The sequence below is a fragment of the Tachysurus vachellii genome, chromosome 4 (assembly GCF_030014155.1).
Source record: "Tachysurus vachellii isolate PV-2020 chromosome 4, HZAU_Pvac_v1, whole genome shotgun sequence".
In the NCBI taxonomy this organism is placed as follows: Eukaryota; Metazoa; Chordata; class Actinopteri; order Siluriformes; family Bagridae; genus Tachysurus; species Tachysurus vachellii.
The window spans coordinates 8,185,313-8,213,283 of NC_083463.1; the positions used below are offsets into that span (position 1 = coordinate 8,185,313).

At 39.9% G+C, this 27,971-nt stretch overlaps 2 protein-coding genes across 4 annotated transcripts in view; both read left to right on the forward strand.

Moving 5' to 3' along the window:
• The window catches only part of pik3r3b (phosphoinositide-3-kinase, regulatory subunit 3b (gamma)), a 222,657-nt gene extending 213,348 nt beyond the window's left edge, over positions 1-9,309 (forward strand). For all 3 annotated transcript variants that reach the window (XM_060867539.1, XM_060867540.1, XM_060867541.1), the window contains 9 exons: positions 2,815-2,923; positions 5,053-5,151; positions 5,233-5,413; positions 5,704-5,829; positions 6,150-6,292; positions 6,406-6,582; positions 7,011-7,085; positions 7,288-7,458; positions 8,491-9,309. In XM_060867539.1, coding sequence (XP_060723522.1) covers positions 2,815-2,923; positions 5,053-5,151; positions 5,233-5,413; positions 5,704-5,829; positions 6,150-6,292; positions 6,406-6,582; positions 7,011-7,085; positions 7,288-7,458; positions 8,491-8,692 — 1,283 coding nt within the window. In that variant the 3' untranslated portion in view covers positions 8,693-9,309. The remainder of the gene's footprint in view (positions 1-2,814; positions 2,924-5,052; positions 5,152-5,232; positions 5,414-5,703; positions 5,830-6,149; positions 6,293-6,405; positions 6,583-7,010; positions 7,086-7,287; positions 7,459-8,490) is intronic.
• Positions 9,310-10,626: 1,317 nt separating this feature from the next.
• Positions 10,627-27,971, forward strand: part of LOC132844292 (low affinity immunoglobulin gamma Fc region receptor III-like) — a 237,143-nt gene continuing 219,798 nt past the window's right edge. The window contains exon 1 of the mRNA XM_060867561.1: positions 10,627-10,636. The gene's annotated coding sequence lies outside the window, so the exon portion shown is untranslated. The remainder of the gene's footprint in view (positions 10,637-27,971) is intronic.

Here is a 27,971-nt window from a genome sequence, read left to right on the forward strand (position 1 = left end):
GTGTCTGTGTGTGTGTGTGTCTGTGTGTGTGTGTGTCTGTGTGTGTGTGTGTCTGTGTGTGTGTGTGTCTGTGTGTGTGTCTGTGTGTGTGTCTGTGTGTGTGTCTGTGTGTGTGTCTGTGTGTGTCTGTGTGTGTCTGTGTGTGTCTGTGTCTGTGTGTGTGTGTGTGTGTGTGTGTGTGTGTGTGTGTGTCTGTGTGTGTGTCTGTGTGTGTGTCTGTGTGTGTGTGTGTGTGTGTCTGTGTGTGTGTCTGTCTGTGTGTGTGTGTGTCTGTGTGTGTGTGTGTCTGTGTGTGTGTGTGTCTGTGTGTGTGTCTGTGTGTGTGTCTGTGTGTGTGTGTGTGTGTGTCTGTGTGTCTGTCTGTGTGTCTGTCTGTGTGTCTGTCTGTGTGTGTGTCTGTGTGTCTGTGTGTGTGTCTGTGTGTGTGTGTGTCTGTGTGTGTGTGTGTCTGTGTGTCTGTCTGTGTGTCTGTCTGTGTGTCTGTCTGTGTGTCTGTCTGTGTGTGTGTGTGTTCTAACTAACTCCACACTTCCCAAAACTTCACCACTGCTTTTAATTAATCCCGCTCTCAAAGAACACCATTCATTCTCCCACTCGTGCTGAACCTGCAGCTTGTAGACTGAAGTCTCTTACGTAGCAACACATAAAGGGAATTGGGGACAAGTTCACTTTTGTTCTTCTTGTTTATGTTGGTCGTACATTTTTAGCATTCGTACAATGTTTGGATTTTTTTTTTCTGTTCACGTTATACAAGCAGAGATCTTTCACCCTCTGATGTCATGAAGCGTTACACGTTCTGGTTTGATTTTAGTCACTCTTCATGTACAGGATTCCACAGAGCTCCTCCTGGGTCAGACGAGACATGATACAGGACATGACTATATCTTTTTATGAGCCCTCACGGTTTCTTCCATCCTGTGTTAGTACATAACAACCCCCTTTGTGAGGATGGTGGCACCCTTACGGGGCCTTTCCACAGCTCTCTGTGTGGGAATCACAACGCATGTTTAATAACCACATTTACTCGCCATTTTTCTCTCCGATTCGTACCGCTTTGGCTTTCCACCCGAGTCAGTAGCGTTTGATGATTTCCCCTTGTGAAAAGGGCTGGAGTGTGTCTTTGATTTTCACTTGAAAGGCCGCTGCACAGCTCCAGACGCGTGGTGGACGGACGTTGCGGGTGCGGTGCTGCGTGTTAGGCTTCAGACCGGGTCAGTAGAAGTTTAGTTTGGCTTGGTGTGACGGTTGTGCTGAACACTGCAGCCTCTGTGAGTTAAAGCTCCATCTTATTTTTTTCCCCTCTGTTCCCTCAAAGTCAGTAACTCTTCCTTGCCAACTGCACCTGGCATAGTGCAGGTTGCCAAAGCCACTTCACTCACACTCTCTCGCACACACACACACCCTTCAACCTGGTCTTGCTCACAAAACACACACACCCCACAAGCTTCGGCAGCTTTTAATCTTTAAAGCAACCTCAGTCACAGAGCTCTACACCACCTCTGGCTCAGGATAATTACACTGAAATTGCTCTCCATCAGGAGATGTATAGCAGCTTTGCATGTCATTAGCCACCGTCCCATAGCTGCCCTGTTTAGCTGTGTCTGGAATTGATGACCCTGGTCTTGGAGGGGTTTAGATGCTAATGGGTATAGAGGAATAAGCCCTGAATAGAGGAGGCATCTCACATAATAAGTTTGTGATGAAGAGCTGTTCTCATTTGACCTCCACTCTGGAAAGCGCCGCAAGCAGCTTCACCGTTCTGTGAGCTGTTGCTCCAGCTGTTAAAATGTGTTTGGACCAAAACAAAGAATGCATGATGCCAGTCACGTTCTGATTCGACAGCAGTCAGGCCTCTTTATTTACTACAAATTAAACACTTGACAGCCAACAGGAGTGAGGTGCGGGTGTGTGTCTTCACTTTGGGTAATCGTGTGTCATGAGAGAGCCTTAGATCATGCGTTTTGTAATGATGACTTTCAGTTTCATCTTAACTTCACAGTATCTGTATGATATGAATAAGAAAATTATAATGTCTGTCAGGACACAAACTGATGCAACCTGACTGAAGCAGTATAAAGAGGACACGTGCTTGATGTTAACATGGATCATGCGATCACCTTTTATCGCTGTCAGACAAACCTAGTACAGTTATGACTTTGTTAGTGAACATAGATTTGCCAAGACATCATCTGTTTCATGAGTGCAGGCTCCTTATATCACTATTCCTAATTTGCACAGATGGGACCTCCTTGGCATTAAAAGGCTGTATTATAGGGTTATAAAAAGCGGTAAATTGAATTTGCTGATACCTGCAGAAACCTGTGTGCGGTGTGTGCGGTGTGTGTGTGTGCGGTGTGTGTGTGTGTGTGTGTGCGGTGTGTGTGTGTGCGGTGTGTGTGTGTGCGGTGTGTGTGTGTGCGGTGTGTGTGGTGTGTGTGTGTGTGTTTAATGAGAAATAGCCTTGCCCTGTTTTTATTTGCTGGTGTTTTGGCCTTCTGGTCTGTGGATCTGGTTAATCTCGCCAGGCCTTGCCTTTTTTTTTATTTTTATTTTTATTTATATTTTAATAATAAGAATTGTTGCTCTGTCCACAAAGACATCTCAAATTTAGATTGTCACAGCAGCACCCCGTTACTGGGCCAGCTGTTTGTGTTTTGTCTTCCTCTTTTTTAATTAGTAACAGACTTCTGTTTTGACACTTGAATTGTTCGGTTAAGGAGATTTTAGCTTTGATATTTGTTTATGGTGGTTTTTAACAGGCCATGGACGAGTTTATGCTCCGATATTAAAGCTTCATTTGTCTCTCTCTCACAGCTCTTCCTCCCAAGCCGGCCAAACCCATGACTCCTGTGAACAGTAACGGTGTGAAGGAGGCTGCAAGCTCATTGCAGGAAGCTGAATGGTACTGGGGAGACATATCAAGGTAAGATGTGTGTCTCTACCTCACTGCCTGCCTGTACTGCGCAAACACACACACATTTCTTCTGCAGAGTGTGCAATTATTCACCCAGCCATGTCAGGTGATGGGAGTCATGAGATCCCCTGTGGTTGAGATAAAACGCCCGCCAGGTTTCCACAGAATAAGCTTCCTCTCCGTGTGAAGAAGAAACATTCCCATCCCGTCTCCTTCCTCTTTCGTCGCTCCACAACCCCCTCCCAATCTGCGCCACCAATATCTCTCCCTGCTGACGACAAGTCTCTCAGCACAGCGCTGCGTCATCCTCTTCACTCTACTCACACCTTACTCCTCCAGCAGTGCACACGCCTGCTCTCTGTTAATAGAACAAATGTCATGGCTACTGGATGGAACTGGATATGAACTTGTGTTTAACATTTTTATTTCGCTCTTCCTCCCTTCCTTATATAGCACTTATAGGGCTATACAACGCCCCTAACAAACACTAATTGTCAGCAGTTAAACTGTAAGCACCACCAGAAATTGAACTCAAGACTGACTGTACAGGATAAAATGTCGATCCAGAGGCTCTTTCTTAAATCACCAACTGAAGAAAAAATAAAGAAAAAACAGAGAGGTGCATTTTAGTTAGATAGAGTAGGGGGTAGAAGCCTAAATCTCCTAAAATGTCAAACAGTTTGGCGAGGCTATAAAACTCAGGTTTTAGCAGATTATAGAGCTGCAACATTGACAGACTTTTATCCCCGTTTGATGTTGATCATGTAGAAATGCAGCTGTGGTGATGAAGTATCAGGCAGACATCTGAGACTGCTGCAGATCCCCATTAAATCCACGCACAGTGAAGGACCCCATGCAAGCCTCGAGCTACTTTTAGTTTGACCTGAAATCCTAGCTATTTTCACACCGTGACTCATTTTGCAGGTAAAATTAGAAGCAACCAGTCAGATCTGGCATTTAGTTGTGTGTCTGGCTCTAACATTAGGATGTGGATATATTTGGCAGCTTATGGCTTAATGGCATGTGTCTAAATAATTTTGCCCCAAGCGGATCCTTTTACACTTAAAGTTAGTGTTGTGGATTTTTGGGGGACATTAAAATCCTCATACTAATGGACTCGGAGTGGAGTGGTGTGAAAAGGACATCACTAATATAAAATCATGCTCTGTGTTCATGCTCTGATTCCTCAAATGAGCTGAAGTTTGCCCTGTCTAATGTCCACTTGTACTCTAAAATAGGGCAGAATATCTGCATTGTGCTAAAAATATGCCACACACCCCCCAAGTGCAGATTGTTTTATTATATATTTATATAAAACAGGTTGATAAAGGTATAAAGTTTGTTCCCCACTGCTGCTGCTGCTGAAGTAGGAGCAACATTGAATGATGGAGTCTTTACCTTAGATGCCCACAGCAGGATAAATATAACCCTCTCCTGGGAGCACTGGATGTGAGGTCAGCTGAGCAACAGCATGACTGAGGCAACCAGGGGGCCCAGACGGAGAGACACGGAGAGATGCACAGAGAGACAGTGTATGGACTTGTGCAGGCTGGATAAGAGTGAAAGAAGACAAGACCTTGATTTTTCTCTTTGGACTGCTTATGTACTGTCAAGGTCAAAAGATTTTATGAAAAGAGAAACAAGGCCACTTGTGAATCTGTAAGAGACTGACAGGTCATGTGTCCATTGCAATAAACGATCACTGTATTGCTAATAGCTGAATGACGATACAATGTGCGGCCTTTTTTTTTTTTTTTTTTCCCAACAGTATTTTGATGTTCTGGTTCATCATACAGAACATATGGGTTAAAGCATTGAACTGTATTAGGAGAGTGTTAGTAGAAGTAAACCATTTAGACATGTCTTGTTCGCATGGTCGCAGGCTAGTGCTTTCGTCCTCATCCAGAAAAAACATACACACACACACACACACACTCCCAAAAGGAGAAAACAGCACGAAAGCTCATATATATCAGTGCAGTTCACACACACACACGCAGGACACAGATCAAAAGCTTTTACCTGTTTATTTGTCTGTAAAGTTTTTAGGGATGTCGTACATGCCTTTTATCTAACCGATCTTCATTTTTTTTCCTCCCTTCTTCTTTCTCCTTATCTTAAACCTTTTTGCTCTCCAGGGAAGAGGTGAACGACAAACTGCGAGACATGCCAGACGGAACCTTCCTGGTGCGGGATGCCTCAACTAAAATGCAGGGAGACTACACGCTAACTTTAAGGTGGTTAATATTTGACTTTCTCTAGATTGCGATGTTTTCTTTGAATCCTTCATCTAACGCGAGCCGATTCATCTTTTTTAGGAAAGGCGGCAACAATAAGCTAATAAAGATCTACCATCGCGACGGAAAATATGGATTCTCAGACCCGCTTACATTCGGTTCGGTGGTGGAGCTCATCAGTCACTACAGACACGAGTCTCTGGCTCAGTACAACACGAAACTGGACGTCAAGCTCATGTATCCCATCTCTCGCTACCAGCAGGTACAAGAACCTCTCTCACTTCTTCCCCTTTCAGCCTTTCTGTCTCTCGATGCAGCTCATGCTTCTTTTAAGACTCTGTTTGGTCAATGAACACTTCAACTTGTTGCATATGAAAGTGCCCAAGCAGCAGGATGTTCATGGCATGAAATATTGCTGCGCTTATTTGCCATTGCAGCGCACTCCATAAATAAATGCACACATCCACAATGTCGAAAGGCCATCCAGGCATTCTTCCCCATCTAGTGTGTGAGCACATTTTACAAGCTTGTCTCTCTGTCTCTGTCTCTCAGGATCAGCTGGTGAAAGAAGACAACATCGATGCTGTAGGGAAGAAACTCCAGGAATATCACAATCAATATCAGGAAAAGAGCAAAGAATATGACCGACTGTATGATGAATACACAAAGACTTCGCAGGTATATATATAAAAAAAAAGATAACAGAAGCATCAAACTGGTTCATTTTTGGATATTGTGTCCATCTAGTTTACATCAAATGCTTCACATGCAGTACTGTAAGCAGCTACGTTTGAAATGGGTGTATATGCGGTCGGTGTATGCTATTTAAATACTTTTATTTATTTATTTATTTATTTATTTATTTATTTTGTTCTATGGTATTGAAAATGACCGGCGAGCAGTACACGTCACATGCCATTTGAAGCAGTGTTTCAGTGGCGAGAACCCAATTTGTGTCAGTATTGAGTGCATTGATTTTCTTTTGCCTCGGCTCGCAGGAGATTCAGATGAAGCGCACCGCAATAGAAGCCTTCAACGAGACCATCAAGATATTCGAAGAGCAATGTCACACACAGGAGCGCTACAGCAAGGAATATATCGAGCGCTTCCGCAGAGAGGGCAACGACAAAGAGATCGAAAGGTAAACACTCGTTTGAAATAATCAGTCTCTTGGTCCTAATTCCTTCAAAGGTCACTTGAAATCCTATATAGACAAGTGCCAGATACCAGTAACACGCTTTTCTTTTCTGCTAGGATAATGATGAACTACGCCAAACTCAAATCACGACTTGGGGAGATCCACGAAAGCAAAATCCGCCTGGAGCAGGACCTGAAGACACAAGCTCTGGACAACAGGGAGACAGACAAAAAGATGAATAGCTTAAAGCCAGACCTTATCCAGCTAAGAAAAATCCGAGATCAGTATCTTGTGTAAGTGGCTGCTTTTATTCCATGTAGACAAGGGCGTGTGTGTATGTATATGTGTTTGTATGTATGTGTGTGTGTGTGTGTGTGTGTATGTATGTGTGTGTGTATGTATGTGTGTGTGTGTGTGCGTATGTATGTGTGTGTGTGTGTGTGTGCGTATGTATGTATGCGCGCGCGTGTGTGTGTATGTATGTATACAGTTATACGTATGTGTGTATGTATACATGTATACGTGTGTGTTTATACATGTGTGTGTGTTTACGTTTATATGTATGTGTGCGTATGTATCTATACGTGTGTGTGTATATGTGTGTGTATGTATGTACATGTATACGTGTGTGTGTATGTATGTATGTATGTATGTATATATGTATATGTGTGTGAAAGCGAGTGTTTCTCTCATCAGTAATTTCTTTCTTTCTTCCTCACAGCTGGCTAAATCACAAAGGCGTACGTCAGAAACGAATAAATGACTGGCTGGGCATCAAAAACGAGAACACAGATGAGTAAGTTCATTAGAAGGGTTTTTCTCCTTTTCCTTTTATTTTTACATTCCTCTCGAGTCACTATTAGAGCTGGCTGCAAATTCTCTTCACTGGCCTTTTCTGCAGCTTGCTCACTAAATAGAAACAAGACTTCCTGCTTTGGAAGTGTCAGATATTTTCTGCTATCAGACTCTTACCATGTTCTGTCTTTTCTTGGCTCAAGTACTTACTTTGTGAGTGAAGAGGACGAGAACCTGCCACACTATGATGAGAAGAGTTGGTTTGTTGGGGATCTGAACCGCACACAGGCTGAGGATCTTCTTCTGGGAAAGCCAGACGGAGCCTTCCTCATCCGGGAGAGCAGCAAGAAGGGCTGTTACGCCTGCTCTGTAGTGTGAGTAACGTTTGTATTTCACTACTTCACATTGTTTCCTATTGAACAACATCCTAGTTACACTTAATGTTTCCAAAACGCTATCGCTGATGGGCCAAGGCGTCAGGTCGATCGATTAGTTGACACGATTAGCGGCAAGCGGTGTGGAAAAAACCTCATCATCTGAGCAGTGACTGATTTCATACAAGTACAGCATGTTCCTGGGTGAACCTCCAAGAAGTTGCTCCTAAAACCACATGATGTCATCAGTGTGTGCATCCTGCTCTGCACCAAAAGATTACAGTGTAGCTCTGCACTTCAGTTCATAAAAGCCTTGTTTAAAACAAACTCTGCTCCTCTCTCATCATGTATTTAAATGAGGACATTTATAGTTGTAGCACACTCATTGGAATCTAGCTACTGTTTCAAAAATACAACGTTTGTCATTCTAGAAAGGGCTGAAAAAGAAAACCTTGGACTGTATTAACCCTGTTTTTTTTTTTTTTTTGACGAGCATACGTGCGTACACTTTAGATAGAGATTACAAAGCACCTCTGGATAAATTAAATTCTAAATACCTCAACAAATTGCAGGAGGTTTTATCAAGAATAAGAATTTTTCCAAATGTTTTATTTTTATTTATTTATTTATTTATTTATTTTTTGCCACTGCCAGAAAGCTGACTGAGGTGTATAACAGAGTATGTGGTATACACAGCAGTAGCAATGAGTATTTCCCCAAAATAAAAAACATTTTTTTTCTTTTCTTTCTTTCTTTTTTTTCTTCTTGCTTTTTTCACATTTATTTATTTTTATTTATTTATTTATTTATTTATTTTGTACTACTTTTTATTCATTCATTTATTTATTTTCTACAAATGAACTACTATTGATGCTCTCAGTATCAAGCGATCATCAGATATCAGATGATTTGTTTTTATATATATTTACTATATATTAAAGTCAGTGATGTCTAAAGACTTTGTAAATAAACTGGCCTTGTTGCAGCAGGTTTAATGACCTGAACTTATCTCTCTCTTTCTTCTTTACATAGTGTGGATGGAGAAGTGAAGCACTGTGTGATCTACAGCACGCCGCGTGGTTTCGGCTTCGCTGAGCCATACAACCTGTACAGCACTCTGAAAGACCTTGTTCTGCACTATCACCAGACCTCGCTGGTCCAGCACAACGACTCGCTCAACGTGCGCTTGGCCTACCCCGTCTACGCACAGATGCCCTCAGGCCCCCGCAGATGAGGCCCTGCCCACTCCAACACACACAAAACAATATACAACACAACAAACACTTGCTGCAACACACACACATATACACACACATATACACACACACGTCAGCCACCTTCGGAGTTCTATATTTTTACTAGAACAATTTGGAGGGCATTCTTTCTAAAGACTGCTTGATTTGCACAAGGAAGTTTTAAATGTTTGTGAATGTGAAAAAAAAAAAGACAGAAGGAAGCAGAAGAGGCGAGTTTCAGGTGACCCACGCTGCTACCTAAACTCCAGCTGGGACTTTTTTCATGCTTCATGATTTAAAGCTTTTTTTTTCTTCTTCTTCTTCTTCTCCTTTATTCTTTGTCATTGTCATTCATTTGTACATTTTTTTCTTATCCCAGTGTCCCAACCTCCTTTACTCAGTGTAAGGCAGGAAAATATATATGTTTATTTCTTCATTCTCTCTGTCTCTCTGTCTCTCTCTCTCTCTCTCTCTCTCTCTCTGTCTCTCCCCTTTTTCTCTCATTGTGTGTATGCTGAAAAGGCAAATGTATGTAGCAAACAGACGCCTGACACTTTCCAGAGTGTTTCTCACAGTAACTGCTGCTGAACAGGGGATTGTGGGAGGGAATGGAACAGGACAGGGGTAGGGTGGGCTGGGGGAAAAAGCTGAGAGGGCACAAGTGAAAATATGTCATAGTCTTAAACAAAACAAGCTTGCTTTTAGAGGGGAGCTGTCTGTTTCTTCTTCTTTTTTTTTCTTTTTTTTGAACATTTATTTGCTTTATTTCTTGCTGGATCTGATCTTCTTTTTTAACCTTTCTGAGCAGTAAGGGTGTTACAGTCCAGTGCAGAGACCAAAGTTAGCATAGTGAGGAAGTCTTTCTTTCTTTCTTTCTTTTTTTTTATTATTTTTTTATTTTATTTTACACCTTTTGTTCTGTTAATTTGCTTAAAATAACTGAGAGGAAAGTGTTATTTCATCCTTAAACCTTTGACTCAGTAACTAAAGCTCCAGACAGAAATAAAGAGTAGAATTTTCTTGACTGGACTTTTTTTTCTTTCTTCTTCTTCTTTTAATAAAGCTGTTATTGACACATTTTCATGTGATTCCTAGAACCACAAAGAGTGATGAGAATTTTATTTAAAATAAAGCCAGTCAAGGAAAAATCTGCAGCTCTAGTTATTAAAGTCTGTATAGGTTTCAGGGGAAAATGTCACTTCTGTTAATGCCTATGCTAGTAAAATGCTAACCACACGTGAAATAGTGTCGGGGCATCTGTCCCTTTTTTTTTTTTTTTTTTTTTTTTTCTCAAAAACATAGTTTGATGTGAAGCACTTATTTGACAAGTTAAATCCTGGCAAATTAAAATTCAAACGTGAAACGAAAAAACAAAACACTATTTGATGTGTGGTTTTAATCTAATACAAGATCGCTATTAATTGTTAAAGATGAAATTTGTGTAATCTGTTCAGCTCCGAACAATTCGGTGTAACGAGAAGCGGAAGCAGTGGGTCAGTGATGAGAACGTGAATAGAGTGCAATCCAACACGTGTATTATTAGCACGGAGGTCTAACAAAGCGAGCGCTGATAATCGCATGCACCGAGACCCCTTTGGAGAAAAGCGCTTCTTTTTCTACCTGCTTCTTATAACGAGTGAATGCTTTCGTTGTCCAAATGGTCGACATTTAAACATTTTTCTACTTGTTCGTGATCATGTCGCACAATAAAACCTTTTCAGAAATAACATCACGGCGAAATGCACAATATTTACTGATCACATGACTTCTCGTTAGCACCGGACTCTCTCTTTCTCCGCTGCTCATTTTTGGTACCGTTCACGCTCTTCTTCTAACGCTACATTGATCAGCCCGGTTTCCTGGCGCTCGATTGCTTTTTTGATGTCAGTCACTTCTCACACACCGCATGGGCAGCTGAAGGAGCGTAACTTGTGCTTATTCCTCCTTTATAAACTCTATGCATTACATCCACCTCTGTGTCACACTCGCTCCTCTATATTGTACTCCGCACCAGAGAGGTTGTGAAATGTTCTTCACGAGTTTACGTACAAAAAAAAAAAAAACAAGGTCAAATGCACAGTCAGTATTCATGTATTTCCCCTCTGTTATATCAGGAGTTAGTGGTCATTCTGAGCGTCTGAACCTGAACCAGTTGCTGAAGACTTCTCGTGCAGTCTGTGGAGTCGGGGCAGGTCGAGTACAGCCGGCAGAACGCTCCCTTGAGTGCATGCGCTTTATCTGTCTTCCCTCTTCACACCCTGAGTGTACGGCTTCGAGATAAAAACCACATTCAGGTCCAGAGTACTTGATAGAAGCCACATGTCCTCACAGCTTGTGACTTGAAGTTGGCCAGACAGTGAAGGATTCCTTTCTCTCTGTCCTCGACACTGCAGCCCTTCCTCTGCCTCGCACCATGGCAACTAGCATAAGAGCAATAGAGCTCCTTGTGTGACCGTGAGTCACGGCTCTCGCTAGGCTGGAATTGCTGAGGAAAGAGCAGCACTGAAGCTGCCCGGTGCACGCTGGGAAAATTTCCAGAATGACCAATGTCTCCATACGAATATATCCACACAGACATCTAACTTTTCAAACCCCTTCCCAACAAATACTTGATTTCCTCTTCTGCACTATCACCCTATACGCATCGTGGCAGCCCTGTTCACATGCACGGGGTTCGCTTTGGATTTTGATTTTTCTTTTTTTTTTTTCTTCTTCTTTTTTCGACTTTCTGTAAAACTTTTATAGATCAAAGATTCTATTTAGCGTCTCTCTTTTTGTTTTCATTTTTCAAAGATGCAGATTGTTTTCTAACCGGGGCCACTGACGGGTCCGCTCTCTATTACTTGAACTATTGCATTGCTCACTGTTGAATGTCTTTATATTGCATATATACAAATATATTAAAGAAGAGGAAATCCCTTTTATGACAGCCGAGTTTGGAATATATGTAAACGCATTTATTCAAAGACACAACTTCAAGTGTTGGTTGTTTCTTAAAGGGGTTTGCTTTAACTGAAATACGACTGTTTATTGGACCCTGCTGTCCAATATTGCACACATCATATTGAAGAGACTTTATAGAACAACATTACAAGGCTGGCAACAGAGGGAGGTTTTTCTGTGTGTGTCATACAACTCTTCATGTTCCTACATTTACTGAACAATTGTTAGAGCTGAGTTGTAATTATTTGTTATTTTTTAATTCCTGGCATTGAGACCAAAGATTTGAGTTTGATTGTTGTTCTGAGCGAATGCGTAGTCTTCTCCTCCCCACCATTTTCTTTATTTTGTTAAACGACTTGCTTCAATTGAACACGCAAGGTGATATACTGGATGGGTTATATTCGTACCCAGATTATTGTGAATTTTATTAATGGAGTAGGTTAATCTTACACGGTAAAATCTTTCCATTTTAAAACTATTTTAACCCTAAACCAGTTCAAAGTAAACCTGAGCTTTATCTTTCTTTCCCCCCAAACCATTGTAGGAGGTGCTTGAATAGTTTAGTGTGCCATCAGTATTTTCATTTCGATAGACTGCTCACTGTCACACACACACACACACACTACGCCACACCACCTGAATCCTGTTTGTCGCTCTTTTTCTCACATTTAGAAAAAGTTGGGCCTAGCTGGAGGCTTGGATTATTTTTTTTTCTTCTCTTATGGACGTTTGCTCTGAGAGAAAAACAAACTAGTGCACCTAGCGATTTGTGATCCGTCTCAAAAAAATAAATAATAAAAACACACATAACGTGATTATCATTCTCTGCAGGGCAGAAAAGCAGTGGGGTTTGTTGGCACTCTTTGTTCACACTCCACAAAGCATGCAATATTTCATTTTTCATTTTCTTTCCTTAAGGTTTCAGGGACAAAAACAAGCATTGCATTGGGGGGTTCGTATGAAGGACATGTTTACCAGAGGGGGGAAAAAATGCCTTTGCATTTTTTTTTTTTAAAGATGTGGGACAGGGATGGGAGGAAAACTAAACTAAACCAAGTTCAAGAAAAAAAACAGATTAACGGTGCATTACTTCAAAAGCTCAAAGGGTTTGGGCATGAACCAAAACCTCTCCACTCACCTCGGTCTGTCTGCATTGTGATTAAATCATCAGGCTTCGGTTATTTCAAGACTGTTAACGCCACAATGTATGAATCTCTTGCCCTTTTGTGCAGTTCTGCAAAGTTTTATTTGCAGTTGGGTTTGAATATGTTGTGATTCTCATTGGGAGTCTTTTATGTTCTTACCACTACTGTCACATCATGACACCCAGCACAGCTTAATGGAGTAAAGCTTCTTATATTTAAATAAAGAAAAAAAATTGAGAAAAAAAAAAATGGAAAAAAAAAAAATTCAAAAAGATATATATAAAAAAAATATGGAAAAAAAAAACCCACTCTCCCTCCCACTTTGACATACGTACAAACCCAGCATGCTTCTTTGGTACTCTTGACTGTTGTTTTGTGTAAAAAAGAAAGTTTAAAAAAAGTTTAAAACAAAAAAAAAGTTGTTGAAACAAGAACTGTTATTTGTCTGTTTATGGTGTTGTCAGATATACATTTTGATATCGCTTATTAAAAACACTGCTTTTTCAGCTGTAATAAGTTTGAACCCTGTGTTTCAGTGGACAAAGCAAATATGATATTGTTCCTAAATACTGAGAACGAGGGGCCGCGTCAGCAATAGCAAACCTGCCAAAGGTTCCGACTGTTTATTTTCCACAGGATTTTATCGATACGTCAGTGGATAATGACAAACAATCGAACTCTTGAAACAGCTAAACACACACTTTGTTGAATATTTGCCTGACACCAGCAGATATTTATAGACTCAGCTTGAGCAATAAGCCGTTGGCCCCTAAATCAGCTAAATCACCGTTTCCCCGAATTCTAACAAAAAACTATTAAAATAAATCGATAAATAAACTTAGAATCAGACGCAAAACTCAATCATGAGTTTTTTTTGTTTGTTTGTTTGTTTTATTTTTACTCTCCGCCTCAGTAATACCACAGCATCTTGTTCCGTTTGTTCTGTCTATCTGGAGAAGAAGAGTACAAAACATCCTCTTTCTCAGTATTTGAATATCATCCTTGCTACAGGCTTCTTGATACTCCTCAGTTGTTTTCCACCATATTTTCTTGTATCTGTTACAATAGTTTGTATTGGTTGTAGACTCTCCATTTGTTATGAGATGAACTCATGTATATTCTCAATGGAACTCCACACTATTCATTTCTCTTGCGGAATAAAGAAAATATTTTGTCCAAGCTTGTGCTTGTGATTTTTGGCTTTTTTTTTTTTTCTTCTCAGTATCTTTGTCCTCTTCATGCTTTGTAGAAATCCACTGAGGTCATTGAGTGGTCTGTGTGTTTATATATGCACTACGACATTTCTGGGTAGAATTCACGTTTGACAGATATATGAATTATTTCGTTTCCACGATCACCATAATCGCCTAGACTGAATTCATCTAGATCGGTGCTGTTAATGCTGTGTGGACGATCACTCCTCGGCTTTTAACATTTTCCTGTCATCTCATCTCACAATAAAATCTTCAGACGTGAAGTGCACCGAAGATTAGAACTTATTACAGAACTTGCCTCGTTTTATGTGAAACTATTTCATGTGTACAGTTTATAAAAAAAACACTACCTACAAAGCCAAAAATGGACCAGCTCCCTCTTACCCCAAGGCTCTTGTCAGTCCTGACACCGTGACACCTCGCTCTCCCACCTGGTCCCACCATCTCTCAGGGTAAGTGGTAGGTATACCCAAAGTCAGGAATAACATTGGCCATCTTCCAAATATTGTGTTGGTCCCAATTTTGCTGCCTAAACAGCCCTAAGCCTTTGAGGCATAAACTCCACTAGACCTCCACAGGTGTGCTGTGGTATCTGGCACCAAGATGTTAGCAGCAGTTCCTTTAAGTCCTGTAAGCTGTGAGGTCGGGCCTTCATGGATCGGACATGTTTGTTCAGCACATCCCACAGATGCTCGATTGGATTGAGATCTGGGGAATTTGAAGGCCAAGTCAACACCTCAAACTTCTTCTTGTGCTCTTCAAACCATCCCTGAACCATTTTGGTGTAGATCAAGAGTCTTTTCTGGTCTGGCGCCAAGGTGGTGGGATGAACTTCCCCTAGATGTCTAAAAATCTGCAACACTGGCTGTCTTCAAACAACCCGTGAACACCTAGCTCTTCCTGACACTTCACCCAACACTTAAACTAGCAATTTTTTCCTGCTTCTTTAATGTATTTATATATTTTTAAAAAAAATTGCTATAATTCCTCTCAACAGAGTTTTAGGCTGATGTTGATGCATTCAGTGATAGAGACTTCAATGCACTTTTGTACATCACTCTATATAAGGGCGTCTAAATGTAAAATCTAATAATATAGATAAATAGAATGATATATCTAAATATAAATGCTTTAAATGTATTAAAATGCAGGTTGGCTGAGGTGGCTCTGATTATTCCTGATATGCGAGTAGCTAAAAGTTCTAACACAGGTCAGGTTCAGTCAGGTGAGGATTTTTTTTTTTAAAATCACCTATATTGGTATGCACACTGGGGTTTTTTAGCACCCTAAAGCCCTTAGCTACCCCATGGCCATGTACGACTGAATGGCAGGCAAGCAGGCAAAAAATAAAAAAGAGAATAAGATAGCAGAAGTGGCTTAAGAAGTGAAATCTCTAACAGAATACGTTATACTACACAGTTACGTACAGCATAAAACACAACGGGAGCGAGTTGTTACAGGAAACTGATCGACGACGGCATGGTGTATGGGATCAGCGTGTTGTATGGATCGTAGTTTAGTTCAGTTGCCAACACTAATCTTTTTTTTATTCATTAAATAATTACATCTTCTACTTTTTAATCTGTGTATAGTCCTGTTTGATGTTAAGGTTTAAAACAAGTTAATCACATTATAGCAGCTAGTAACTGTGGCTCTGTAACCTGTTTTTCTTTCTTTATTTCTCTCTCTTGAAGTTAATAAGACAAAATGAAGCTTCTCGTGTTAAACTGCAAAGTCCAGCAACTTACAACTTCACCTGTGACTATGACACTAGAGATTCCTTTAAAAATGTAAAATAAACATTTCCTGACCACAAACAACACAACACAACACAATATCACATTCGTTTATGTAGAGCATCAACCAAACAAGTTCCTCTATAATTTACCGCTAAAAGAAACTGCAATATATTTCAACAAATGCATTAATACAAATGTGTGATTTATCATCCAGCTGGTACTACAGACAGAGCCGCTGTTAGATAAAATTCATCAACACCTTCCGACCAATCAGATTTGAGAATTTAACAGTGCAGGAGCTTAACAGGGATTTAATGAAGGCATTCATCCCTAAACCTTCTGCAACCGTCACATTTTACTGTGTGCAACATTTACACGTGGCACGTGACGCATCCTGAGATGCTTCTTTTCTAGTAAATCAACATAAATCATTTCTTTCATTATCTTTTATTAATACACAGTGCTCCAGCACAGTTACCGGCTGCAGTCTCTAGAACATCTAGAAATCTAGAGCTGCGAACATCGATTACCTGCCTGAGCAGTGAGGATCTCAAAACACAGCGAGGGACTGGATGAAAAGTCCTGAGGGCTTAAACCTCACTTTTATAACAAGACTGAATTATACAGAAAAAAAAACGTGTCTGAACGTGTCTTCATTGTGGATGATTGTCTTGCTGCACAGGTCTCCTCTGATTCAGCTCTGAATGAGGAACCGGTGGAGGAACCAGTGGTCTTGCTGCATCTTCTAATAAATGATAACATATATTAAATAAATATAATGTTGCTCTAATATTCGCTGTTGTTAATATTCGTTTTAAAATAAATAAAGAAATAAATAAAACAATTAATTAGTTAATTACTATTACTAATAGAGGCTACCAATAATAATAATAATAATAATAATAATAATAATAATAATAATAATAATTACTGTTATTATTATTATTATTATTATTATTATTATTATTATTATATCTGAGTTAATGATTCATTAATGATTTTCAGCAGCCCTACTGGATGTTCTTGAATTTGGTGTTAACTGCTAGTTCATTTTGAACACACATTAATACTTCCATAGTCAGCTATTATTTCTGTCTTGTCTTTTTGTCTGTTTTGCCATTTAAGCAAATTTGACAAGTGAAGACTTTGCAGCTAGTCTAACTGAGGCAGACTGAAGACATAATCAGCCAAGAACTACTGCAAGACGAAAGCTTAATACTTAAAGTTACATTCAAAAGTTATGATTAACACAGGAGCCCAGACAGTGGCCATGAGTTAACAGCAGTTACTTTCAATACTTTACTCTTTAAATCTCTTCAATCTTCTTACTAACAAGAACACTGAAAAGCATTACAGTAAAAAAGAACAGAAACCGTCTCTATAATGGTTCCTTTGTCAAAACATTAACCACTGTGTTATTTTGTGTGTGTGTGTGCGTGTGTGTGTGTGCAAGGCTCATTAAACTTGATGCAGGTCCATCATTGAAAATGGAGATGAGAACTGCTGACATCTCCCATTTGCTAATCTATAAAGATCAGGGTTCAGCAGATCTTTACTTTCTTTATCAACTGCACTCGCCCAGCGGGACCAGGAAAAAGTGGAGGAGGGCTCAGGGTCAGAGCCAACGCCGTCTTTGTGCCCGAACCTCAGAAAATACAATAATAGCAAAATCAATAGCATCCTTGTGGCACTGTTCAATAAAACAACACGGTGATAGTTTCACTTATTAAAAGATGAAGTTCCAGCAGCCTCCGAGGGTTTACTCCATCATCTGATCGTCTTCATGAACAGAACAAGCTTTTCCCCTGATTCTGTCTCTGCTATAAGATAACTAGATGGAAATACATGAATCAGCTTACAGAAATTCCAGTCAGCTGTGTTTTGTCTAAAATCTCATATGACAAAAGGTTCTTTCAGAGCATCAGGAAAATAAAACACAACAAGTCTTCTGACCCTGTGAAGGGAAGCTGTATCTCTAAAAATGAGAACAAACCTGACTCATGGTGACCTAGATTTCATCTTTGCATGTGCATGCACCATAACAATATATACACAGTACATTTAATATATTAAATAGGCGCGATTATATGTTCACCATCTAACCTGATGACAACTGACATTTTCTTCATGCAGCTCACTAATACATACCACAGATTCTGTCTTCATGGAAAGTCAACATTTCTCCATGTCTCCTTTTGTTAAATAAAGCTGAATAAAGCTTCCGTGATCTCTGTTTAAATACAGACTGTCTGATAGCGTGGGCTTATACGGCTGTGCGGTTGAAAAGGCTCATCTCTGTGTGATGTTCCTAGCACTACCGGCAGTCACCTACATGAGAACATCATGACAACGACCATAAACCAATCCAAACATTCTAAAGGATGAATTATAATAAGAGCTTTTTATACCCAGCTGTCAAAAGAATGGTTCTGTCAATATTGTTATGAATAAAACACTAAAATGTCAAGCATGCTGTTACAGGAAAATAATCAACAACATGGTGGTGTGATGGAGCCCATCACAGGTGTGAAGTCGAGTTACTGTAATCAAGTCAAATCAAATCAAGAAGCTTTTATTGTCATTTCAACCATATATAGCTGTTGTAGTACACAGTGAAATGAGACAACATTTCTCCAGGATCAGGGTGCTACATAAAACAAAGACAGGGCTAAGACTTAAGTACACAGTCCTAGATACATAAAGTGCAACTGTGCAACCTGATGCAAATAGGGCAGGACAAGACAGACAAGACAGTGCAGGACAAAAGACAGTGCAGACAAAAGGTTACAAGACAATACACAAATTACAAAAAAGACAATACACAAAAGACAGTAAACAGAAACAGCGTAGACCGACCAGTGTCAATACTGTATGTAAATACTGTAAGTTCGGACAATATTGCTGGCAGTAATACTAGAATGAACACAGTTTCTTAGCAGCAGGTCCCTGAGATGGTGTATAAGGTTGTGCAAAAACAGCAACAACTGAACAACTGAAATCATAGTGAAGGTCGTTATTTCTAATTACAGCAGGTCTTGTAAAAGGCTTGAGACCTGGTAGCTTGGTGGTTAAGCTGTTGGACTACTGATTGGTAGGATGTGAGTTCAAATCCCACTGTAGGTCCACCGAGCTGCCACTGCTGGACCCTTCTCAGTTTTTTAAGATGAGATAAACGTAAGTCGCCCTGTCGGGTGAGGTGGGGTGGGGGTTGACACAGTGGGTTGGGGGTTAGAATGTTTGCCTCACACCTTTGGAGTTGGGGATTTGATTCCTACCTTTGCCCTGTCTGTGGTTTCCTTCACCAGGACAAAGAAGTGTATTGTAGCCTGATTGGCATCTCTAAATTGTCTGTGGTGTGATTGTACTCTGTGATTGGTTGGCATCATGTCCAGGTTGTACCCTGCTTTATGTCCCATGTCTCCAGGCTTCTTGTATAAAAACAAATAACTGATACCAGAGACTTTTTTCTTAAATGCTCAATAAATGTCTCCTTACAGAATCTTTTATTATTTTATTAAGTATATAGATTACTAACCTTCAGTGTAAATTGTTACTATAGCAACTTTAACATATTGAACAAGTGCATTACTGTTATTTAAAGAGATATCTGTTACAGAAAATAAACACTGTATATCCATGACTATTTTTCCTGCTGATGTTAGAGCAACAGAGTTTTATATTTCTGCTCATAAATACAACCTGGCTATGCTCCTTAAATGAATTATGTAAATTCTCTCTGACTCATAAGTAAAGTGTGTTTTATTTTGCTATGAAAACTTGGGACAATTGCGTAGTATATTTTTCTGACTTTAAATTAGTTTGGTTTGGTGACTGAATCAATATTACAACCAAAATACATCAACGTTATGTTACTCCTACAGTATATGCTAAAAGTACATAGAGCTACGTTGAATTACGTAATTCAATTTAATTTAAATTTTTAACAATGGACATTGTCTCAAAGCAGCTTTACAGAACATAAGAAACATAATACAAACTTTTAATATTATTCAAAGTTTCATATAAAACAAAAAAAAAGTTTAAGATTAATATTAGACTTATATTTAAAGGTGTCTGTATTTATTCCCAATGAACAAGACTGAGGTGACTGAGGACGACAGTGGTGAGGAAAAACTCCATTAGGTGGAAAGCCTTGAGAGGAACCAGACTCAAAAGGGAACCTTATCCTCATTTGGGTGACACCGGAGGGTGTGATAATAAATATACAGTCTGACACTAGTGTATTGATGAGGAGATTGTTGTCCTCAAAGACCACATGGATTTGGCATCTCTTCTTAGAATGTCAGAATATTTCATAAAGCAGAGTCGAAGTGGAGCTGGTAAATCTCTAGATGCCTCAAGATCCTCACAAGGTTGGCTTCTTCCCAGTGAAGGTCCAAAAACAAAATTCTCATGATATAGAACACAAGTGGAGCTGGTACTGTACAACCTCTGGATGCCTCATAGCTGCTATTTACATTAACAAGCACTAGTTGATAATATTATATACACAGACTCCATAAACTGTGACTGGACTCTGGGGTTATTTCAACCTAGTATCAAAACTGATCAGTCTTTATGACAACTGATGCCATTTATATAAAATATTCAGAATATGGCAAGAAAGGGTTATGTAGTTGTCATGTAGGTTTATAACCACCCACACTGGGTTAGCAGTGTCACACATGGCAAAAAAGAGTAGGTACTTAAGACAGACATTTTGTAGATTTCGGACATTCAAAGAGAAGATGCAAACTCCATGTAATCTTTGAGGACCACAACATCCTAATCAATACACAACTGTCAGACTGTATATGACTTTAGAAATGACATTATTCATAATAACTCTCTCCAGTGTTTATAATCACACCCATTCCAGTATTTGTGCACATGTACTATAGAGTATACAGTATATATTCTGGTTGGTGCTGCTTATGTGTATTCTATTTTGTCTGTTTTGCACTGTTGTACAAATGTTTATGTGGCTAGGACTAACTTATTTAAGTCCTTAGCTCTGTGTTGTTCTGTGTAGCTCTGTCTTTGTTCTGTGTAGCACCATGTACCTGGAGAAACCTTGTCTCAGCTTACTATGTACTGTGTCAGATATATATGGTTGAAATGATGATAAAAGATTCTTGACTTGACTTGACTTGACTTGAACATCCTCCAGTGTCACCCAAATGAGAATGAGGTTCCCCTTTGAGTCTGGTTCCTCTTAAAGTTTCTTCCTTTACCATCTAAGGGAGTTTTTCCTTCTCACGGTCACCTCCGTCACCTCAGGCTTGTTCACTGAAAATAAATACAAACACATTTAAATAGTCTAATAACAATCTTGACCTTTTTGTATTATTTTTTATATTCTGTAAAGCTGCTTTGAGACAATTTGCATTGCTAAAAGCTCTATACAAATAAAAGTGAATTGAACTGAATTTTGAAATGTTCTATCTTTTGATTTAATAAAGCAGAGGTGGTAAATTATATCTTAGTTGTGCAATAATCTGGGGGGGCACGGTGGCTTAGTGGTTAGCACGTTCGCCTCACACCTCCAGGGTTGAGGGTTCGATTCCCGCCTCCGCCTTGTGTGTGTGGAGTTAGCATGTTCTCCCCGTGCCTCGGGGGTTTCCTCCGGGTACTCCGGTTTCCTCCCCCGGTCCATGCATGGTAGGTTGATTGGCATCTGTGGAAAATTGTCCGTAGTGTGTGATTGCGTGAGTGAATGAGAGTGTGTGTGTGTGCCCTGCGATGGGTTGGCACTCTGTCCAGGGTGTATCTTGCCTTGGTGCCCGATGACGCCTGAGATAGGCACAGGCTCCCCGTGACCCGAGGTAGTTCGGATAAAGCGGTAGAAAATGAATGAATGTGCTATAATCTCTTACTCAAACAGAAGGATCGATGGACTGTAACAAAGTTTTGGCTGCAGCCGTTGCCTTGAAACATACTGATTCAATCTTACACATTTCACAACATCCAATTGACACGTGCTACACTGTATTTTTCCCAGAAATGATCGACTCGTCCTGTCTCCAGCAGACAGAACGTGAGTCAGCACTGCAAGCTCGCAGGTGACACCTGTCCGACCCACTCTGCTATCCCAAGGTCCCATTAATCACAGTCACTTGTGGAAAAACATCTCTTGAGCAGATAATGCTATTTCCCGTAGTGCTCATATCGGCGAATGCCTGGCAAGGTTTTTTCCACTGTTGAGCAGACAGCCTTCAGGAAAGGTCCACAGCGAGCCTTCCATGACAAGATGTAGGGCCTCGTGTACTTCATGTTACAAACAAGGCCTGGCTTCAGATTACTGCAGCGTTCAGAAAGAATTAAATAGTCGCTGATGGCTTTGGACCCGAAATTCACTCGGATTTCAAATTCAGGAACTGACATAAAGTGCAGAGCAGGAGTTTAAGACTTCTGAACTGACATCAGTGAAATGCTAATAAAGTGCCTTCCTGTAGCTGCACAGCTGGGGCCTTTTCCGGCTGTTATGTGCGGAACATTTGGGAGTCGGCTGGCACAGAGTCATCTTATAAACCTGCCATCTTATAAACCTACATACTGACAAGTTGTGTGTTGGGTTTAACAGACACAAATCTCACTACACACAAACACACACACACACACACTGTGAGAATTAAGTCAGTAAATGTCAAAGTGGTTGTGTTTGAAATTCTCCAAAGGGACCGAGATGGAGAAAGTAGAGAGAGGAAAAGGCGAGAAGGAGAATGTTGCTGTTGGATCATGGAACAGGTTTGCAGCCGGTAAATAAGCAAAAGTCTGGACCAACTGCGCTACCTGTTACCTGATTATTTGAAATTGTAGAAGAAAATGGAGTACGTCTCAGAATATGAGATGTTTATGTTACATAAAGCCATGCTGTGAAGGAAATACGTCTAGCACTTTACTTAAGGCTACATGACACCTCACCTGCGGTGTATACAACTTAGCATTTGCCAAGAAATTGACAGCAGTATTTTGTCTTTGATGTCAGTCTGACGTACCAATAGAGCCAAGTGACAGATTTTTGTTATGATACTTACTTTACAGAATTATGACTGAGTTGGTCTATAAAAGTCAAAGTGGTTGCTCTTTAAAGACAGAGAAAAACTGTGAGAAGAGGAAGGAGAATGTTGGTTTTGGATGAATCGATGACTTATTCGGCTCTGGAAAGTAAGCACTAGTCTGGACCGACTGCTGTACCTGTTACCTGATTATTAGATATTGTAGAAGGAAATGGAGCACGAGGCTAAGTGTGCACGGTGGGGAAGGTGTGTGTGTGTATCTGTGTGTGTGTACATGAAGGTGGGCTAAAATTACAGGATATGTGGTCTGGCCACTAAAAAAGAACTGCAAAGTAATGTTTGTAAAAATAGCGCTGACCTATGGGTCTCTTTCAATGGCCTCCTTCTAACCCTGTGGCCATTACAGCTCTCTGATGTAGCTTTGTGGTGCTGTGGGCAGCTTCTGAATAAGACCCACTGTTCTTTGGGCCTGAAGGAGTGTGCACTACACTAACAGCCGTGCTCCTCCACCCTGAGCTCAAGTTAAAGAAACTCCAGTGTATTTGTCTAAGCCACGGTCTCGCGTCTTGATGCTCTGGCCGAGACCACATGTTTGGAAAGAGCTCCGGTTTCTGCCGTGACAGTTGAAGCAGGCAAGAAAGCCACAATTTTACAACAACCTTAAAGGAGGCTCCCATTTTCACAGTTCAATGAACGTAAGGCTTTTCTTTTTTTTCCTTTTCTTTTTTAAACGGTTTTGCTGTGCACATTTTTTTCTGGCCACCTGTGAAAGGGGATTATGTGAGACAGGGTCAGTAAATTGCAAAGTGCTGCTCTAACTGCAGTGCACAGTGCAGGAGGTGAACTTCTCATATAAAACAGTGCTCGGAAGGAGATCAAGGTAACGTTGAAAAAACTATCTCAGGTAACAGTTTACAAGACACCTGCAGTACCTAAGCTGGCAAATACATTTACAAAGGCTTGTTTCAGCCATAGTTATTTCATATATATGTAATATATACATATATATATATATATATATATATATATATATATATATATATACTGTATATATGATTATAACAGAATTATGTATGCTCATTGGCCCCTAAAATACTCAGGTAGTCAGGCAGTAACTTGCGTTTATCATTTTTAATTATTAAGGTTCATCCATAGTGTGGACAATGTGTTAAATACGAGTCAACAGCCTTCAAATAAACATCACCACTATGGTCCAACACGCTATTACAAAGTGTCACACAGTGAAACCACAGATTTCCTTCAGGAAAAAGCTGAGGCAACTCTTCCATGCCATTCATTCAGCTTTCCGTTGGGGAATTTTTGCCTATAAGGCTGACGAAGGGCACTTTTAAAAGTGCTCTTTTATTTAGTGAGTGATTAATGAAATTAGAACAGAGAATACATCGTGACGAAATGGAACACTAAACAGCACTAAAGTTCAATAAACAAACTGTAAAGCAGGAAGGAAAGTTACTCGGAATAGCCTTCGCATGAGTAAGGGGAAAGTGTGGCACTGTGGTGGAAATGTACCAGCCTTGATTCGCCTCATTTTCATTACTAAGCCTTGGTTAAGGTCAGTGAAATCAAAAGTGTACCCACCGTTGGTCCTCCGCCAAATCCTTCTCTTATTCTACTTCATTTAAAACTGTGTACCTTTGCCCCAACCCATAACATCACCACTCAAACAATTCACTAATTATAGGAGTGACACACACACACACACACACACACACACACAAACACACACACACACACACACACTACAGATCAATATAAAGTTTCCTTAAGGATTAGCGAATAAAAGCTTGGCTTCAATCACAAGCAGAATAAAAAGCTGTTAAAGCGAGAGAGTGTGTGTGTGTGTGTGTGTGTGAGAGAGAGAGAGAGAGAGAGAGAGAGAGAGAGAGAGAGAGAGAGAGAGAGAGAGAGAGAGAGAGATGGACAGGCACCGAGACAAAACGTCTCTCTGTGTGACACTGAGGACAGTGTGAGCTGAAAGGCTCCATACAGGAGTGCTGAGCGTCTGTACTGATGGAGCCAGAGTCCATTGAGGAGATCAGCTGAGCAACACATTCAGTCTGCCTGAACTCCTGCCCTTATCACATGGCCGGGTCACGCCAACACCTGATACCAACACAATGCCCCTCTCAATGCTGCTTAAACTGGGCCCTGTGTGTGTGTGTGTGAGTGTGTGTGTGTGTGTGTGTATGTGTGTGTGTGTGTGTGTGTGTGTGTGTTTAAAAATGTAAAAGTCAAAAAGATTCCTTTTGGTTATTGAAGTATAATGTAAGTGCAAAGTTCTCACAAGACATACAGTACACACGTGTGTGTGTGTGTGTGGGGGGGGGGGTGTTTGTATGTGTGTGTGTTTGTGTGTTTGTGTGCATCCCAGCAATTGTGTAAGATCCACCTTTTTACCATTAACTGTTTGATGCAGTAGCAGTTAATGCCACCTCCAGCTTATTTTTCCAAGTGTACAGTACATGAAATCTTCATCTGCATGAACATTAGCTTCCTGAAGCCACCCATGTTGGAAACCTGTATTAATAGAAACCTGGATTAAATAGAAAAGAGTTGTGGTTGGTCTCATCTTGCTGGAAGACTCAACATGAAGGAGCACTCTGTTTTATCTAACAGCATGTTGCTTTCAGGTGTGATTTTTATATTGCACACACCTGTTACTTGCCCCAGGTGAGTTTAATGGAGCATAAGATGCTTGAAACTTATTTAACCACAATTTTGAAAGGAGTTTGGAGTTTTGTGTGAAATTATTGAGTCAAATTTTTTACAAGTTTTTTTTTATGTTGTTTCTATACACACAAAGGAAATAAACATGTGTATAACAAAAAATGATTTAATTGCAATACTTTTCTGTGAGTTATACTTAATTTTCTGGAATAATTTCAGGGGTGCTAACACTTTTGGCCATGACTGTATATCTGACACAGTACATAGTGAAATGAGACAAGGTTTCTCCAGGAACATGGTGATACATAGAACAAAGTCAGAGCTACAGAGAACAACACAGCGCTAAGGACTTAAAGTAAGTTGTCTTAGCCGCATAAAGTGCATCTGTGCAAACAGTGCAAACAGTGTGTGTGAGAAAAAAGACAGTGCAAACAGTTAGAGACTAAACACTGCAATACAAAATACACAAAATAGTGCCGACCAGTGCGCATACTATATATTATACAGTATATTGTACATAGGGTTCTAGTACACATATATACACTAGGGTTCTAGTACACATATATACACTAGGGTTCTAGTACACATATATACAATACGGCTCTAGTACACATATATACACTAGGGTTCTAGTACACATATATACACTAGGGTTCTAGTACACATATATACAATACGGCTCTAGTACACATATATACACTAGGGTTCTAGTACACATATATACACTAGGGTTCTAGTACACATATATACAATACGGCTCTAGTACACATATATACACTAGGGTTCTAGTACACATATATACACTAGGGTTCTAGTACACATATATACACTACGGTTCTAGTACACATATATACACTAGGGTTCTAGTACACATATATACAATACGGCTCTAGTACACATATATACACTAGGGTTCTAGTACACATATATACACTAGGGTTCTAGTACACATATATACAATACGGCTCTAGTACACATATATACACTAGGGTTCTAGTACACATATATACACTAGGGTTCTAGTACACATATATACACTAGGGTTCTAGTACACATATATACTTATGTAATAGCAGCAGTTTGATGAATTGAAATGTGGTGTGTAGAACAGCAATTGAGTGAATTTGCAAGACATCAGATGCAAAACCAGCATGTAAACAGTTTAATATGATGGTGCTGTAGACATGGATGTATATCGAATGTGTGTTTTAGTATGTTTTTGAGTTTAGTACAGTTCTTTGCAGTTCACGCACTGTGTTGAGTGTGTGTGTGTGTGTGTGTGGTACAGTTCAGTTCTGTTTGTTGAGGAGTATGATGGGTGGAGGGAAGACACTCAGGTGGTGAAAAGCTGCTTGTTGTTTACATTTATGGTGTTTGGCAAATGCCCTTATCCAGAGCAACTTATCTCAAGTATATAGCTGAGTAATTGAGGGTTAAGGGTCTTGCTCAGGGGCCCAGGGGTGGCAGTTAGTGGCCATGGGGTTCAAACTCATGATCTTTCAATCAGTAGTCCAACACCTTAATCACTGAGCTGCTAGTGTTTGTTTGTTTCATCTTATTAACTAATTCTTATTCAGAGAGAAATAAAGAGGCTGCTGAGGGAATGATTGTGTTTATATCTGTAAGTGATTATTTAAACTAACGTTTCACTGATGTTCAACATCATTAAATGTAAGATGGAAAATGCATCTTGTATCATGTTTTTTTTTAAATAAATTAAAGCTTACTAGCATTGGCAAATTGCTGTGATTTTATATCTGGTTCATGTCAGGCTGTCATTATGTTCACACCATCGTTATGTTGATTATTTCCTATAACAGAAGTCTGAAATCTGGACATTTTAACAAGATAGAGATGCTTCAAAGCTGTAAAACTGGTCATGCGCAAATTTTCACCGTACAGACTTCAATTATTGATTCTTTATAGCTGGACATATACATGATACATACATATATAAATTAATTCATTAAAGGACTGATACTTTGAGGTCAAACCTACGGTTCATGGCAAACACTACACCCCCGCAATTAGCCTTACCCTCGAGTGAAATGTACCAACCATCTGAAATGATCAAAAGCATAAACAGAATGCTTAAAGACTGAGAGCAGCATGTCACATGGTCCTAAGGGAAAAGCTTCATTTCAAACATGAGTGAAACCAAATGCTGAATATGATCCTTTTTGACAAATTGCAGAAATCAATATTTAATTGAGCACAACCAGCCTAATTACACCAAGCAGATCATTTCTTAGGCGTTTGCTGATCTCACATTAAAATGTCATGGAAGACAACACAAGGAAACCGATTAGCTATTATTCCTCTATTACTATCACAAATGTATGGATTTATAATATCTAAATTAGTGGCTGTTGCTGAAGCTGGGATTTCTCACAGGACTTTCAGGATATCACGGTGGAGGATCAGGAACCAGCATGCGTTCGATGACGCAAATCGGGTACTGATCAGAGATTCCAGATTTTTTACAATACATGATTAAAATCAAGAGCTAGAGCTTCGAATGAACATTGTT